This window comes from Tribolium castaneum, chromosome 9 (genome assembly GCF_031307605.1).
Source record: "Tribolium castaneum strain GA2 chromosome 9, icTriCast1.1, whole genome shotgun sequence".
Lineage (NCBI taxonomy): Eukaryota > Metazoa > Arthropoda > Insecta > Coleoptera > Tenebrionidae > Tribolium > Tribolium castaneum.
In genome coordinates, this window is record NC_087402.1 from 12,214,732 (window position 1) to 12,232,730 (window position 17,999).

Sequence of the window (17,999 nt, forward strand, 5' to 3'; positions counted from 1 at the left end):
AAAGGTGTATTAAATACGTGTTTGTTAATTTTACTACATCATAAAACTCATCAAGTACAACAACTTTTCTGTATAACATTTTGCAAAATTTTAATTTATTATTTTCACTGTTTTCCTACTTTCTTTTGTGTAAACGAGCCGGTCATGGTTTAATATTTAGTTTATATATGTACATCGAAACAATTTCCATTGTTATTTTAAATTGTTTAAATTGTTCGTTTCTACCACAACCAAAGTAGTTCGGCGCTTTGTTTTTCTACCCATAGGCAGGTACACGTTTCAATGTTATTTTTTAGAAATTTTAAATAAATGTTTGAACTTTATTACCTACCCGTTAAAATTAACACATGATAAACCCTGTATGTTTTTTTCAAATTCAGTTTGACCACATGAGGCAATAATTAGGTCAGCAATATTGCCATAACTGCAAGTTGTTGTGGTCGACGACTTCTGGCGAGATTATAAACTTCATTTCCTGATGTGAAAATTTTTGTTCAAAATTTTACTAATTGTTGGGACTGCACTTTGCAGTCGTTGACGTTGGGAGCAACGATTGCCAAAGTGCTGAGTTGCTGACCAAACTCTAAATGTATATTTTGACATTTTGTATATTAAAATGCAATGTAATTAGTTTGTACAGATAGGTTTAATTGTAAAATAAAATTAGTTTAGCACAAACCGTTGCTCTACTCTACCTTGAAAATATTGAAACTAATAAGAATTATTGAAATTACTGCGATTTTTAGTGAATTACTGTCATTTTTCTAGAAATACATTCTAAAAAAAGTAATACGTTTTATGGACATGAACATAAAACGTAAAACAAATACAGCATGTTCGGTAATTGGACCGCCATTACTTTAGGAGTGGTAAAGGTAACCACCAGGATTCAAAAAGTCAGAAGCTCAAATTTTTCCCATTTTGCTTCTTGTTCGAACAATAGTCTTTCAAATATACCCATTCAGACCTGAGGCAAGGATTACGGTTGAAATCAGTAATCCGAGTGCTCTGAGAAAAAAGTGATAGCTACTGTCAATGTAATAAGTGTGATTAACTGACATCAGTGGTGTTCGTTTGTTGGGTTTATTTTTATACTTTAGAGTTGTGAAAATAGAAAGAATTTACATTTTCAACAAGCTAGAACTGTAGTTAGTTTGTACGAAGCAAGATCGCCACATTCCTTGTCGCTGTGTATTTGTTAATCTTGTTCGACGCATCCAAAAATTTGAAAATCAATGACTATTCGGAAGTCAAGTTATCGTTGGGGGCGCCACTGAGCTAGGTCGAAAACAGTAACCATAAATGGCGGGAAAATGTTTATTCGGATATTTTGAGCGTTGTACGAATTTTGAGGCTTCACAATTATTACATTGCCTATGCGGAATAACTATTGTATCTTTGGTGGAAGAAACGTATGTTGACAAATTAGAGATGACGAGGAAAACACGAATAACGAATGACTGTTTGGTTCACTTTCTTTATTGGAAAATTATTACAAAGACATTGAAAAGCCTACCTTTTGGCATAATTTACGTTTAAGTGTATTAGCAGTTGTTAATCTTAATTGTAGTTTTGTTGATTTATCGAAGTATTTCATGATCTTATCAGTGGAAAAATTGTAACCTAAAATTCACAAACTTCACTAATTTATTGGTTTCTTGAGCCCAACTTTGTGTTCGCTGTGATCCATTACTATAGTCTTTAATTTGACAACTGTTTGATAACACTTTGTAATGAAAATTCAAATCTTTTTCACTTTTAATCCACTTTCAAATTCCAAGAATAAACACTTTTTACCACGAAAAACCGAAAATTTCGTTACTGTTTTCGACATAGTTCAAAAGTCATCACCAGAGGGCGTCTAGTTAATTTTATTTCCGAATAGACAGAGGAAGATTTACAGCAGTCAATGGTAACGTCTGAGAGAAGCACATTGGAATTGACAACTGTTGGTCCCACTCTTTGCCGATAACATACGAAATAATTGTGTAAAATGTTAGAACGTTATTGCTAGCTAAGACGAATCCGTTTGTGAATACACAGATAGATGGACTCTTGTTTGAGCAATTAAGCATTTCTTATACAAATTTAAGTAGGTAGTACTTGAACTTTATTTAATAATAATTTCCTTTTGATATCGAAATTATTGTAAAAATTGTACGCCACTGAATATTAATTGAAAGTTGTCAGATGTGACAATTTTTCTTTCTTCGCAAATAGACTACTTGATACATCAAAAAGAGCGACAATAAAACGTGTTCCCTCATTGGCCTTTTTTAAGTTTCTCTAGTTCTTCACAGCATGATAAAAAGAAAAATGCAAATGCAGAATAATACTTTTTTTCTAATTTGCCGCTATTTTGATGCTTTAATAGCCATTTTAAAGCACTTAACGACATCAAGTGCGCTGTTATAATAGTCATTATTTGACGGAACATTTTACGAAAATTTTTAAGTTGACAAGAAGCAAATTCGGGACCGTATTTTTGCGAATTCTACAAATTTCACGGGGCGTTCATGCAAGATTACCTCCATTGTCATCCAAACTCTTGTTATTTGACAAAACTTTGATAAAACAAAAATTTTAAATCAATTTTTCACTTTCAAAATTGGGATATTACCAACTGTCACAAAAATCCCTAAATCGACAAAAATAACAATTTTTGTTTAAAAACGACAAAAAGGGGGACAAATTACAAAAAAATAGTATAAAAAAACTCATTTCATAAGACCCTAAGGTACTCATTTTTTCAAAAAACTCGTGGCTAACTCCACTCGTTTTTCAAACTGAATCCGTGCTTTAAGACTGGTCTTATGAAACTTGTTTTTTAATATACTATTTTATAGTTCGGTTTCGTATTGGGGTCATTACAATACGCGATTTGCGTATCGTAATATCCAACGGAGTGCTAATAATTACACTAAAAACCAGGGTAATTTAGTTAGATAATGATGACAACCTAGTTTTTGGACAATTATCTGAGAGTCAATCTCAGAGTCAATTATCAGTGTCAATCGGCACCTGTTTCAAGTGAATAATTTAATCAAATTAATCAAATACAAACCTTTGGAGACTTTTGTACTATCCCTGACTGTAGTCCCTTCGAACACCTTTCGAGTAATGTGCAAACATAACTTCAAAAGCCAGTGCAAGTAAGTAATTTAAGATCTCATTATCCTTCGGCCAATTTTCAAATTCCATGTATTTGCCACAAATGCCCGTAATTGTTAAGGAATACATTGCAAAACGTCTTGGACACTTTTAGAATACATTTGTACGAATAAACTAATGATGGTCTAAATTATTTAATTTCATTTCACTGTCTGCGCGCAAATGTTGTCAATTGCCACAACATTCCCCAAATATCGAAATTAATTTTTTAGTACAAAAAGTGCGAAGTAGAAAAAATACTGTATAATATCTCGTTTGTAAGGTATTTTGTCGCACTTACTCTTACCCTAAATTCGTGCGTGCAACAAAATGCGTCTTATAAAACTCATATCATAATATCATAATATCATAATATAATGTTCATAAAATATTATTTTTTATTAATATAATGAGTTAGTGATGCTTTGTTTTACAAAATTTATTATAACAATTTACTTTAGAACTGACTCTTTCAACATCTGATGAAGGTGTGTGAGCTACCGTCTTCGGTATTGTTGTCCAATTTTTACACCACTTCTTTAGAGAAATTTACTTGAAATTCGTTAGTGCAAAATTTGTTACAAAATGATAGAACCATGACAACTAGCAAACTAGGTTTAGGTACATTATACTATTTTTTTTCGATGAGAGAAGTCAAATTTCTCACGCAAGAGAGATAAAACTAAATCTGACAGTTTTATCTCTCTTGTGAGAGAAATTTGATTTCTCTCACCCAAAACAATGGTATAATGTTCAATGGTATAAGATAAAATAAAATGTCGTATATCACACGTGATCGAAATGCCATTATAAAGCTCGTGAGAAGTGTTCCACTCGTGGGGAAGCACGCATATAATGATGCATTTTTATCACTTATAAATACAGAATGTCTCGAAATTGATGCACTTAGTTAAGGAATTTGATCCAGGGGGCTGATATAAAGCGAAAATTAAAAGTAAAAAAATTTCCAATTGTCCTTCGTTATCGAGTTATTGGTAAAAATGTAAATAATAAGCTTTATGTTGTCTTCCCAATTATTTGTGCAACATAATTTATTAGTTGTTAATGTTAGCGATGTTGAAATTCTTTCTGTCTAGTGACAAGTATAAGTAATTTCCTTCGGTTTTGTATATTTAAAATGATACGATACTACTGTATTAAATCTTTAAAGTTCGGTTAAAGTTAGATGTGTGTATGATGGCAATGCCACTGCTGAGGCTAGGGCATATGCGGAAAAATTTCCAAATCGCATTGTAGTATATTTTGTGACTATAAATATCATAACTTTGCTTTAAATAAAATTTAATGTTTAAATTTTAAATTTTTACCAATAACTCAATAACGAAGTCCAATCGGACAATTTTTCACTCTTTACTTTCGATTTATTTTAGTCTCCTGAAACAAATCCTAAAAGCACGAGCGTTAATTTTGAGACACCTGTATATTATGAATATTTCTAGACGTAAAATCACGTCCTGAATAGGATATTGCACGTTAACATGCTTTAGTTTAGAAAGTTTTCAAGTCGTTGAAAATTTAAAGCCATTATAATTTTAGACAAAAATTTAAACATTGTAATGGCAGTATAATACGTAAAATTAACCGCCGAATTCGCCTAAAAAACTATTTTGATTTCGAGCTTGTAGTTTTCGATTTATGAATTTTTTTAATTAAATCGCCTCTCTTTTAAGAACTGTTAGCTGGAATGGCTCCGGGTTTTAACCATTCGATAGATAATCTAAAGCTCATTCCGAAATTTTTTGGTTTTGTCCTAATTTTTTTAATGTCCGGAAAAAAGCAAGAGATATTAAAATTATCATTTTTGTTCAAACGCCGATTCCGGCGAAACCAAACAGCGAAATCAAGAAATCAATTTTTCATTTTTAACTTTTGATTTGTTTTAGTCTTCTGAAACAAATCTTAAAAGCAAGGGCGTCACTTGGGACACCTGAAAAATATACTATTTTTTATTAACAAATGCTTATGATCTTATGAATACGAGCTACAAACAATTTTTGCTCGTTTTTTGCGAACATGTGGTATTTTTACAAAATTTACAGACAAATATTTCTAAATTGATTTATTTTATATTATAACAGTGTTTACAAATAATTATACTGAATCAACTACTGGCGGCTTCAAATTTTGCGATCCATCCCGAACCATCATTTTTTGTCGAAGACTGGTAGGTAACTAACATACGGGAATTCGAATAAAGAACAGCCGGATCGTCCTAAAAGAAAATCATTAAAAAAAAACACCAAAATGGAATAGCTCACATTTTTGCAGTATTTGTGATCGTTCGAAGTGTTTTTCTCATAAGTAGTCACTTTGATATAATTCTCCGCACAGTCCCCTTGTATATCAAAAACTGAAACAAAACGATTACAATTTTAAACAGGTTTAATATAATTTTTAGTTATTACCAGTAAATTTGATGGCAATTCTTCTGCCAATAGCCGTCCGAAGGGTCCAGACACACGGAGTGCTATTTTTATAAGCCATTGGATGAAGCGGACTACTAAACGTCCCTTTATAGTTATAGATAATTCCCCCACACCCTCTGCCTTGATCTGACGCAGTATAAACAAGATCGTAAGATATTGGAAAGCTGTTCGTGTTCCAAGAACGAATCCACAACTGATTTTTCGTGGAAAAAACAGGATTTGGCACATAATAACCACAAACTTTTTGGAATAAAGTCCCTTGGGAATTTTCATCTCGTATTTCAATTCCAGCATTTTGGCAACCTTCGCTGTGAAAAATTGTAAGTTCTTGGAAGTAAAGCGAAATTGTGTAGTTCTTCGGCACTGTAATAATTTGGATACAAGACTTGCTTTGAGTGCGGTCATTCTGCACAATACGTCCTTGCAAAGAGGTGAAATTTCGGTTGCAACCTTTAATTATTAAAAACTTGTAAGTTCTTGGAATTTGAGTACCCATGAAGAAGTTATAAATAAAATAAAGTCCACAGTAACTAGTACTTAGTTATGTTTCAATGGTAAATTTCCCACCCTGTATTTATTTTGTTACATTTTTATTTGTTATGTTATTGTGTCTCTTTTACATTGTTTATGGAATATATTGTTGTCATAACATGTTTTTTAGATTTTAAGTTTCTAATGCAAGCCTTAAAAGAAGAAATAAAGTAGAAAAATACAAAATTATCTAAAAAACATGAAGAGCTTTAAAACATGAGAGCTTTAACTAAATTATTTTCAAAGTGGCTGAGTTTCTGGAACTACAAAAAATTGGCGTCAAGTTTGAAATTTTGAAAGTGAAAGTAGTAACTACGTATTTTTATTGCATATTTGAATTCACCTTCTCAAGCTGAGTGAAATTTATCCAAGTTGTTGGTACTTCTGTCATAGTTTTTAACATATGTCAATTTTTTGGTTAAAATTTTCATTTGCAAGAGTTTATCTAAGATATCACAGCCCTTGAACCCTTCGCGATAAGTACATAATTTTTTTGCATTTGATAACGGAAGGCTTGGCTGTCAAAATTCATGGCTAGTATGATTTTTTCAAAATGGTTCTCAAAAACTGCTATAACTCAGTTTTTTCAAATGGAACGACCTTATTTTCTTAACGGCAATCGAAAGAATATCGATATTTATGGTGTCTTTTATCAATACGTCTTAATCCTATTTCTTACAGTTTATTGAAAATTTTCACAATAAACGCATTATACTTTGTAATTATTCTAGTTAATCAAGTAGACCCTGCAAAATAGTCAACAGTTGTCAAACTTCAATATTTTACCTAGTTTTTAGCTGGTTCATTATCGAATAAGTAGTAAAACAATAATGTTTAATTATAGCTTATTTGGTTATTATAACTTAATGAAAATGGTCAATAAATAGGACATTTTTTAATTAATGGCACAATTTTATCGTATTTTTCAAAAATTTACTTGATTAAAAATGAAAATAATGAGTTAAAATTTTGTTTTTTGCGATTGTTTCAAAAATTGTAGGAGATAGATATAGAAGATGCGAACAGTCTGCATAAAATTAATGTTCTCTTGATTGTCATTGAAAAAACAGAGTCGTTGCATTTGAAAAAACTGTTTTATTATCATTTTTCAATCATCATTTTCAAAAAATCATAGTAGCTTTGCAATTTGACAGTTAACAATCACGAAGACATGAGTAGACCCTTTGAACCTTGGGCTATAAAAAACAAAAAGAATTATTCACTTATTGAAAAGGGTTCACGAGGTGTAATATTTTAAATAAACCCCTGCAAATGAAAATTTGAATAAAAAAATTGACTTACGTCAAAAACTATGACAGATAAATACTAACAACTAGGGTTGGTGCCAATCTTAGTTCCAAGCTTACTTCCGGAAATTCAGCTATTTTGAAAATAATTTAATTGAATTCAGAATGATCGATTTAGATTGTATACAAAATGTTAAAGCTCTATATCCCATTTCAGTTCATAGTAGAATTGCAACGGCGTATTTGAATTTTTCGGAGTGAATAAATTAAGCACAAATTGAGTTTCTGTAAAAGAAAAGAATTCTGTGTTAAATTAAATCCCAGCGACACGTTTTGAGATAAGAAAGCTCACCAGAAACCCTTAATTTGTGCTCCATTTCATTTAAAAAAATGCAAATGCGCTGTTGCAAAATTCTACTATGAACTGAAATGGGATATAGTTATATTAAAAGTTAAAAAAGTTTCTGATGTAAGCCCTAAATGAATCAGCTTGAACAATTTCTTGTATGTTTTATGTTTATTGTTTTGACCATTAATTTGTACGCGTAACTAGTTTAACATTTTTATCATTTAAATTTCGCGGTGCACTTGTATGGTGGGAGGATTACAATTTTTCTACTTTATTTAACCATCGTTTAGTATAACTTTTAATCTTCCTTCCACCACATAAATGGCAACATCGTCTTTTAGCTATGTTTTTAATTTTTTAATAAATTTTTGTAATGGAATTTAAGTTAATGTGGTTTCTATTTCATTTATAACTTCTTCATGCTTTAATTATTACGTGCAAAAAAAATATGAAAAAATTGTTACTATACCAGTTGTGTGATATTCAATTTTGAAACCTTTTCCTCGATCCTTGTCCAAATTCCCCGATTTGAATTTTATAATTAACTGGGAAAATTGTGAATAGAAATCGAAAGGATTTTCAAATCTACCACAAAATTGATGCGTTCCGGTCAAATAACCGTATCGCTGCAAAAAAAAAAAACGTTTGAAACACAAACGAGCGAAACGTGAGTGCTTCAATACCTACCAAAAAATCAGTTGTCAATTTTCTGTCACCTGAAACTGTGAAAGATGGACCCATATCACTGGTTGTCAATAGATTAACCTGTGAAAAACACTGAAATCGTACGATCGTGTTTATAAATTAATTACCATATTATCAACAATTTCCAGTTTGTCTTCACCACAAACATTATTAACAACGTGCTGGTTCCTTTCTTTGTTCAAGTCAAAATCAATAAAACGGACAACAAATCGTGAAGTGCCTTTGAGGATCCAGCTACATCTCAAATCGCTTGGATATTTGTTTGGATAATTGGGCGAAAGTAGAGTTTTAACGTCTTGTGTTACGTTTAAGTAAACTGGACCACAAATCGCTACAAATTAACCGAATTTAATACAAAAGTACAAAATGAGTCCAAAAAGGGTAGCCAGGAGCTACAGTAATTGTACCTCAATAAAGTTTATAGTTTATAGTAGTTTATAGTTTAAGGTGAACACTTGCTGACTTGACATTTCTTAGGACTCCATAAAGCAGGAATTAAATGACAAAATCGCAAAAAGAAATAGTTATATTCCATTCCAGTTCATACGAGTAGTAGAATTTTACAACAGCGCATTAAGTTTTTTTGAAAGAAACTGAGCACAAATTGAAAATTTCTGGTGGGTTTTCTTAGTTAAAAACGAGTCTCTGGGATTTAGTTTAACACAGAATTCTTTTCTTATACAGAAACTCTCAATTTGTGTGTTTTATTTTTCACTACGAAAAATTTAAATGTGCTGTTGCAATTCTACTTTGAACGGAAATGGGATATATTTACGTAATCAGTTGTTTAACGAGTAAAAAGTTTTGCAAATTATGCGAGTCAAACAATACTCGTAATAGGCAACAAATAATTTATCACCTTAATTTTATTAACTTACAAGCGATTGGTGTTAATGTTACTTTGAAAGCTTTCGAGTTGGATCCTCTTGTTCGAAGTCGTAGGCCCATCACATTACCCGAAGTTGTAATTTCGCGTGAATAATGTGTGTCAGTGATGCCACAAAATCTTTCGATTAAGTCGCCAACGCCAGGGTGGCCATCCCTCACCTGAATAAATAGAAAAATTACCATTTAGTAATAAAAACCAAATGTATATTCTTTGAGAAATAAATATCAAAACACAATTGTCTGAAGATGAGGATTCCAAATCCGTTTTTATTTTCGCTCTATGATACGTAGTTTTGAAGTTATTAGACAAAATATGGTCCATTTTATTAATTATTACTATTATTAGGTATTATTTATACAATCCACCATAAAATAAGCGAAATTGAGCAATAACAACTCGAAGCCCTTTTTCTAAGTAAAATGTGATGGCGATCGACTTAAAATTGTGCCAATAAATCCGTTTAACAAAATTTGGTTGGAAGTTTTTTTTATCTATATATTAATAAAAATAATCTTTAAAATCACAGTAACAGATAATTTATGTCAAAAGTGTCCCTGTTGAAGGTAGCGTTGTCTGAAGATTCGAAATCTGTCTTCATTTTTGTTCTACAAGTCGTAAAACAATATTTTTACAACTTATTTGGAAATACATATGCCGGGTGTATCAGAAATACCTGTTAATTTTAACAGGTAACAGAGCTTAACAAATAAAATATTTTTTCTATTTGTAATTTTTCAATAAAAGTTTCGCAAATGTAATTAAAATTTGGAGCAAATCATATACAGAAATGTGTACCCGCCTATGGATACAAAAACAAGAGTATTTTCGTATTTTCGTTGTCATAGAAACCGACAATTTGAGCAATTTAAAACAACAATGAAAATGTATAAAATGGCTTGTAGCATCTTTTACTAGCTAATTTTAGTGTATCTCAGATGTGCAAATACATAATCCAAATATGTTATATTTTCCTGTAAAAATTTTAACTTACCTACATACGAGTACCATAAAAAATTATTAAACTCGTAATAATTGAAAATTTTTGGTCAAAGTTCTGCCTATTCGACAAAGTCGTTACAGGATTTCAAAGTTATCTTCATTCCTGTTCTACGATTAATAGTTTTGAGGATTTTGGATGAAATACGATTAATATAAATTGTTAAAATCTAACAAACAAAGTAAAAAAATAAAAAACACAAATTGATTTAAAACAACTTGTACTCTTTTAATAGTAACTTATCTATTTATAAGCAAAATTATATGGTAATCTAGACAAAATTTTGCAAATACAGTGGAGTTCGGTTATAACGGAATCCGCTCATAACGAACTTCCGGCTATAACGTACTATTTTTCAAGCACCGAAGCTCAGTGTGTTTTTTCCCGGTTACAGCAAACCCAATTCAGTTATGAAAAGACCGATTTTGTTTAACGAGCTTAATGTTTGCCAACCGAGTGAACGCAGCAAAACCTTAAACCCAACATTTTGAAATGAAAAATTTTATCAACAAACCAAAAAATCACAAACTTGAGCGAAAAATGTTTTTGAATTTCTGATGGAAAAAGAAAGTAATTATTAAAATCGTTAAAAATAGTATATTATTATGAGTTTTATAAGATGCTTTATTGTGACACAAATGGTTTTGGAGCACGACGAAGGAGGACGCATAATTTCTCAAAATTTCGTCGAAAACAAGCCATTTTTTAACTAAAAACTTAATCTTCTCGTAAAATTTTTCTTAATAAAATTATTAAATTAGATCTAGAACTACATAATTTATGTATTATTTTGTTAACATAAATGTTTGTAAAAAAACTCAAGTGAACTTAATCAGTCGCAAAATTTAAATAAAATGCACATTTTTAACGACAGTTCCAAAATTATCCGAAAACTAAAAAAAAGTTTTGTTAGATATTTACCTCAAGAGCTGCACAGCTACAATTAGTAATGGTGTGATTAGTTAAGCCACACCTTGACGGTAAATTCAATTCATCAAAATGAATTTTTACAGTCGTATCAATTTGTGACTGAATCGTCCATAAACAGTCCATATCGGCTAAATTCGGTGCTTGCAAAGTCATAGTTTTATTTAACACAATTTTGCCTCCACATCCTGCTTCAGGTCCTATAATTTTTTTTTAATTTCAACCGCAAACCGATTTTTTCCTACCATCAACAAAATAAACTTCAGCCTCAAACCCTTCATGATTCTGTGACCGATCAACATTCATCACCACCAAAACCGTGTTATTTTCCGACTTGATAGTTGGAAGATTCTGATTCAAATCACCACACAAATTCGCGATTCGTTTCGCAATGGTGTTAACTGGTCCTTCAATAATTTGGACGTGGTCAAAGTGACAACGAATTCGGTACTCAAAACGGAATTTTTGGAAGCTGATCACTATACTCTTTTTTGGAGGTGCTGTGATATTCCAAATACAACTCATGTATCCAGTGTAGAGTGGGAACATGGATCTGTCGATTTTCGTCAAAGGAGATGAGATAACTGTTGGTGAAGTTATCTGTCCTCCACAGTCTAAAAAAATATCTGTAACGAAATAACCATAACGATATCTTGGTTAGTTACCATCGAGTTGATATGAAAATTTGAAACCGGTTTTTTGCACCCAAGGATCAGTCTGAAATCGAATGTAAAGAGTGTCACCGAGGCGAATTGGAGGTGGTAATTTTTGGCCGCAAAAAACTTGAGTTGCGGGCATGTGATAATAATTAACTTTCCTCATCCAAAATCGTGACAGTGTTAAATTGTCGTAACGGCAATTAGATCCACCTAATTCAAGTAAATTAGTGGTACGGTATTAGATTTTTAAAAACTTACTTCCTTCAAGGTCGAAATTGTAAAATTTAATATTTATGAAACGACCATGTGATTGTTTGGATGTGATATTGTATTGGCAGTCTATGTTCTTTTGATATTCTTGAGGAAATCCGGGACTAACTATGAAACGTTCTTTTCGGTCAGCTGTGAAAGTGCCACCACAGTTCCACTGCCACTGAGCCTAAGAAGAATTTAAAACAAATTAAAATTTTGGCAAAGATACAGTACATTGTTCAGGGTGGTACGAAAACATTTGTTAGTGGTCCAATTTGGTTCCGTTTTAAGCTATTAAATTTTGGAATGAGCTTGTCACCAATACGAGTATTAGCATTGTTTTCAGATTGGTAGCGAAAAGTTTGGGTATTTTGTTTCACATAAAGTAGACATATATATATATATATATATATATATATATATATATATATATATAATGGTAAAGTCAAAATTCCAAGAGAAGAAGAAAAGAAGAAGGTAAGGAAATCAAAGAATCTGAGAAGAAAAAGTCTAGAAAGTGAAGAATCTGAAGAAAGAATAGTCAAAGAAGAAAAACATGATAGCATAACATAACATAACATATCTTTATTAATGCGAATACCATACAGGTTTGCACATGTCAAATAAGGAAGGTATAAATACATATAATGAATTAATTAATGTTGTAACTTAATCTGAGAAGGCTCTCAAAAAAAGAGTCTAAGAAGTGAGAGTTTGAGAAAAGAGAGCTTGTGAAGAGTATGAGAAAGCAGAAAAGCTTGAACAGAGAAGAGTCCAAGAAGTTTGAAAAGAGGGATTCTAGGAAGAGAAGAATCTGAGAAGAAAAAGTTTTTCAAGAGATGGTACGGAAAAAGAAGTTTTCGAGAAAAGATGAAGTTTTAGTTGAGAAAGGTTTGAGAAGAAACGAGTTTGGAAAGTGTGAGAAGATATAATTGTCTTGAAAAAAAAAACATAATCTCAAAAGAAAAGTGTTTAAAAAGAGATGAACTTGAGAAAGTAAGAGTCAGTGAAAAGTTTAAAAATAGAAGAGTCTGGGGACTGAATAAGAGTCTGAAAGGAAAAGAATCTAAGAAGAGATGGATTTCAGAAGAGAAAGTTTGAAACAGAGAGCCTAGGAGTAAAAGAAACTGAGAAAATAAAAGTTAAAATTGAAAAGTATTGGGGAAGAGAAGAGTCTGAGAAGAAAGAGTCTTTCAAGAGATGGTACGGAAAAAGAAGTTTTCAAGAAAAGATGAATCTGAGATCAGAAGGGCCTGAGAAAATACTTAAGAGTTTTAGTTGAGAAAGGTTTGAGAAGAAACGAGTTTGGAAAGTGTGAGAAGATAGAATTGTCTAGAAAAAAAAAGCATCTCAAAAGAAAAGTGTACAAAAAGAGATAAACATGAGAAAAAAATAGTCAGAGAAGAGTTTAAAAATAGAAGAGTCTGAGGATTGAATAAGAGTCTGAAATGAGAAGAATCTAATAAGAGATGGATTTCAGAAGAAAAAGTTTGAAAGAGAGAGCCTGGGAGTAGAAGAAACTGAGAAAATAAAAGTTAAAATTGAAGAGGATTTGGGAAGAGAAGAGTCTGAGAAGATAGGGTTGTTTAGAAAGACAAGAGTTTGAGAAGAGAAAAATCTGAAAAAAGGAATTTTAGAAAAACGAACCTGAAAAAAAAAGAATCTGAGAAAATAGACGTTTGGGCAGAGCAGAGCCTGGGAACAAAAAACCTGAGAAGAAAAGAGTCTTGACATAGAAGAACCTGAGAGAGAGAATAAGAAAAGAAGGGTCTGATAAGAAAAAAGATTGAGAAGGGTCTAAGATGAAAAAGTTTGAGAAGTATCTGGAAAGAGTTTAAGAAGGAAAAAGTGCCACTTGAACCTAGAGTTTTTAAAACATGAAACACTAAAGAACAACACCGTAAGTTGTGCTACAAAAACAAAAATTATTATCAAGTAAAAAAAAGAAACAAAAATATCTGTCTCATATCGAGTTATGAGACAAAAAAACAGTTAAACGAAAAAGAAATTCAATTAGTAATTTTTAATTCGTCCCCTTACCCGGAACCCTTTCCCCGTTATTCTTTCATTACTCCTGAATAAAATTTTCATTCTATTGCTTGTCGAATTAACAGTTTTTGGAAATTCCCGACCACACTTTCGACCCAACGAAACCCAATCATCATCTCGCCAATCCCAAATTTCCAGAAAATCATTTTCACAATTATCCGTTTCCTCAATTTGAAACCGTGTCGTGAATATAAGCCCAATGTGGAATCCCTCAACACTCCTCAACTCCCACAAACATTCCGCGTTGTTTGGATAATCATTAGGGAACGAAGGAGTTTGAATAATACTCTCACGATCGTGAAAGATTCCACCACAACCTACAACACATAAACAGTTCAAACAGTCGTTAAAAATATTAATTGTACCCTGAATTTTAGGTTCGTATTTGAGACTAAAACCTTTGCTGTCTGAATCGATGTCAAATTTGTAATCGATCCATAAATTGTTAGTTTGTGATGAAATTGTTCCAGGCTTGTTACTTTGACAATACCTGTCGATTTTTGGACTTTTGGGCGAATCGCCATTGTAAATATCTATATAACTCTTCTCACAGTTGCTTCCTAGATTTAAAGAGTCAAAAGTTAGTGAAATCGTTTGTTCTTTAGGTAACTGTAAAAGCCAGCTACACTCCATCGACTTGGAGTTTTTGTTCGGATAACCTGGACTCGTTATTTCACCGGTTTGTCGGGTTATAATACCTCCACATTGGTAAGTGTTATAGGAAAGAGTGAAGTTAACTTGATTTCGAGAAGAGTATTGCACAACACTTAATTGTATTTTTGAATGTGGGATTCTGACCACTGATGTTCCCGGAACACAATTAGTAGAGAACAGTTCTTTTTTACCATTGACTACAAATAACAGTGAAAAAAACAAGGTTGGATGTTTTGTTTCTTTAAACCTGTTTCAATTTTGAAAGCTGCAATGTAAGTAAGACAGTTCTTTACATTTGATGGAATCGTTGTATTTGTTGTTGTGGTAAGTGTTAAAGCTAAAGTTCCAGCATTGGAAGGTTTGTCGCGAACGTATGTACAAGAGTACGTATAGTCGATGTTTGGTTGGGTTATTGTTCCACTGTCTTGGTTGAAATCGCCGTCACAGACTGAAAATAATTTTGGTTTTAATTGCCTGCAAAAAAGAGCCTTCCCAATGTAGTATAGCAAACTAATTAATTAATTAACTTAATTAAGTTTTGAATGCTTTGTTCTGTGAAAAAAATAATAAAACCTTTTAACAAGACAATATTGCAATAATAAAAAAAAGTGGCATTTAAAAATAAAATGAAAAAAACCTCATTTTTAGTCATTTTATTTTTTTAATAAAAAATGGTACTAAGTTTTTTGATATTTTTAAATAAATTAGTGCATTTGTACCTTTTTATGAACAAAAATGAAGGCAGATTTTTTTCAAATATTTTTTTTGTATATTTTTAAATTTGTATTTCTTAGCAACGATATCGAGTGTCGCTCTTTTGTTTCCTAGGATGTCGAATTTAATTTATTGTCGAATTTACAAGTTTTTCAATTGTTTTGCAACTTATATAATATAACTTAAAAAAATAACTTTGAAGAGCTATATCTCGTGAAAAAAGCCTCGGTCAATTTTTTGTCATAGAAACTTTACTTTTGCTTTGTTTCATTATTTTATGCAAAAAAATTTTTGAAATACGAATTATTTTTTATGAACCACTTACGAACAATTCTAAATTAGTGCCAAATATCAAAAACTGGAAAAGATAGAAAATCAAGAAAAAACGGAAGAAGAGAAAGAAAGTAAGTACAAGAAAGGATGAGCAAGAGAGAAAGAAAAAAGGAAGCGGTAAAAAGTTTTTTTTTTATTTTAAGAAATAAATGTTGCACAAAATTACGAAAAAAATGTTCTAAAGTTAAACTTTCTTCTTTCTTTTTCTTTTTATTTCATTGAGTAGCTCTTACTTAAAAATGACTATAATTTTTGCACGAATATATTTCGTTTAACTTTATAAATTAATGCCAGTAAAATAATAGTATATCCCATTTCAGTTCATAGTACAATTTTGCAACAACGCATTTGAATTTTTTGTAGTGAAATAGAGCACAAATTGAGAGTTTTGTTAAAAATGTTTTTTGTCATTTGTTAAAAATAATCTGACATTTTCTATTGAGAAATGCTAAACAGTTGTAAAAACTTTCTTACACAGGAAAAAACCGTAAATTTTCACAGTGTTGAAGAATAAAATAATGAAACAAAGCAAAAGTACTGGGTGATTCAAAAGCACGTAAAATCTCTCGGGGTCCTGATAAAGAACATTAAATTGAATTAAAAGTTCCTATAACAAAAAATTGATTGAGGCATTTTCCACGAAATATAGCTCTTCAAAGTTATTTTTTAAGTTATATTATATTGGGTGTGTCAAAAAGGTCGGATAAACTTTTAACTATAGCTGGAGAGTAGTTCAGAAATAAAAAATTTGAAGTTTTTTTTTGTGCAGACATTGCGTAGCCAGTAAGTCTTTAAAATGTAATGACCAAAGCGGCAATATTGTGCTATGTTACCTAATTAGTGATAGTCGAAATTAGCATCAGGTACAAATGTTTCCTTGGGAACCGGAATAGATAGATATTTTTACAACAATTAGGGAAAACTAATTTAGGAACAAAGCAATTTAATAAACCGTAAAATTAAAAACCAACAATGTATTTTATAATAAATGTTGAAATGTTCTGCCATTTGCTAATAAGCAGGCTTGGGCACGTCTTTGAACAGAATTTGTGGTACGTTCTAACATGTCCGGAGTAACTGAGTTAAAGGCTGCAAAAACTCTTTCATGCAAAGTGGCTAGATTTTCCGGCACTCGTGGAGTAAATACAATGTCTTTGATATGGCCCCATAAAAAAATCAACAGGATTTAAGTCTGGAGACCTAGCCGGCCAAGGAGTAGCACTGCCGCGGCCTAACCACCTATTTTCGTAATTTTCGTTAAGCCATCTTCTACTGTTGTTCCTAGGTTATCTTATTAGGTACCTTACAGACTAGTTCTTAAATAAAAGCTTTGCTTGGGACTAATATTTAGACCAACCACACCAAATCTACAAGTTGTTAATAAAATTCGTTTTTCTAAAAATATGGGAATCCTTTTCGTTTCAAAAGTAATAGCCAAGTTAAAAACCATCAAACATTTGCAATCGTATTATGTTGGTATAGAAGAATTTAAATTTAAACACCAAAAATATACGATACCAGATGGGTTGTTAGAGGTAAATTTCGCCTTGAATCCTCTACCCATAGTCGCTGGAGACCAGTAAAACACAAGCATGTGGTTCTCCGAAGACTCTACAATTTCGTTACTTGCACTAATTTTTCTAATATAACCCTTAAATTTCTCATCGTGGTAGATTACTAATCCATTAATCCATGACCCTTTGAATCGGTTATCTAAACCAAAATCTTCAATTTTGAGTGTTACTCGACGACCTTTGGGAACTTTGATGTTCCAACTACATCTGCGATAGATTTTATGCGGATTGGGATATCCTGGACTTTTGATGGTACCTTCTGAAGCTTCGATGCTACCTCCACAGACTGAAACACAGTGTTTTAAATTGTGGTGAGTCAAAATTTTTGGTAGAGTACCTTCAGCACTTGCGTTGAATTTCAATGAAAAACCACCCAATTCTTTTTTTATTTTACCAGTTTCAAAGTGAACTATTGCTTCACTTCCAGAGGATTGGACCATTGCGGGGAGCTTTTTACCACAAAAGTTGCCCAAAACGTACTCTAAAAACCATTAAAGACTCATTTAATAGTAGTTATAGTAA

At 31.7% G+C, this 17,999-nt stretch overlaps 1 protein-coding gene across 1 annotated transcript in view; it reads right to left on the reverse strand.

The window, feature by feature from the left end:
• Positions 1 to 5,215: 5,215 nt before the first annotated feature.
• Positions 5,216 to 17,999, reverse strand: part of Cubn (Cubilin) — a 55,123-nt gene continuing 42,339 nt past the window's right edge. The window contains exons 35-50 of the mRNA XM_008194200.3: positions 17,815 to 17,958; positions 17,422 to 17,763; positions 15,104 to 15,304; positions 14,568 to 15,053; positions 14,194 to 14,519; positions 12,160 to 12,340; positions 11,908 to 12,111; positions 11,488 to 11,856; positions 11,237 to 11,442; positions 9,308 to 9,476; positions 8,537 to 8,760; positions 8,412 to 8,489; positions 8,194 to 8,350; positions 5,577 to 6,047; positions 5,430 to 5,521; positions 5,216 to 5,383 (exon numbers count right to left, since the gene is read on the reverse strand). Of these exons, the coding sequence (XP_008192422.2) occupies positions 5,273 to 5,383; positions 5,430 to 5,521; positions 5,577 to 6,047; positions 8,194 to 8,350; positions 8,412 to 8,489; positions 8,537 to 8,760; positions 9,308 to 9,476; positions 11,237 to 11,442; positions 11,488 to 11,856; positions 11,908 to 12,111; positions 12,160 to 12,340; positions 14,194 to 14,519; positions 14,568 to 15,053; positions 15,104 to 15,304; positions 17,422 to 17,763; positions 17,815 to 17,958 (3,761 nt within the window). The 3' untranslated portion in view covers positions 5,216 to 5,272. The remainder of the gene's footprint in view (positions 5,384 to 5,429; positions 5,522 to 5,576; positions 6,048 to 8,193; positions 8,351 to 8,411; positions 8,490 to 8,536; positions 8,761 to 9,307; positions 9,477 to 11,236; positions 11,443 to 11,487; positions 11,857 to 11,907; positions 12,112 to 12,159; positions 12,341 to 14,193; positions 14,520 to 14,567; positions 15,054 to 15,103; positions 15,305 to 17,421; positions 17,764 to 17,814; positions 17,959 to 17,999) is intronic.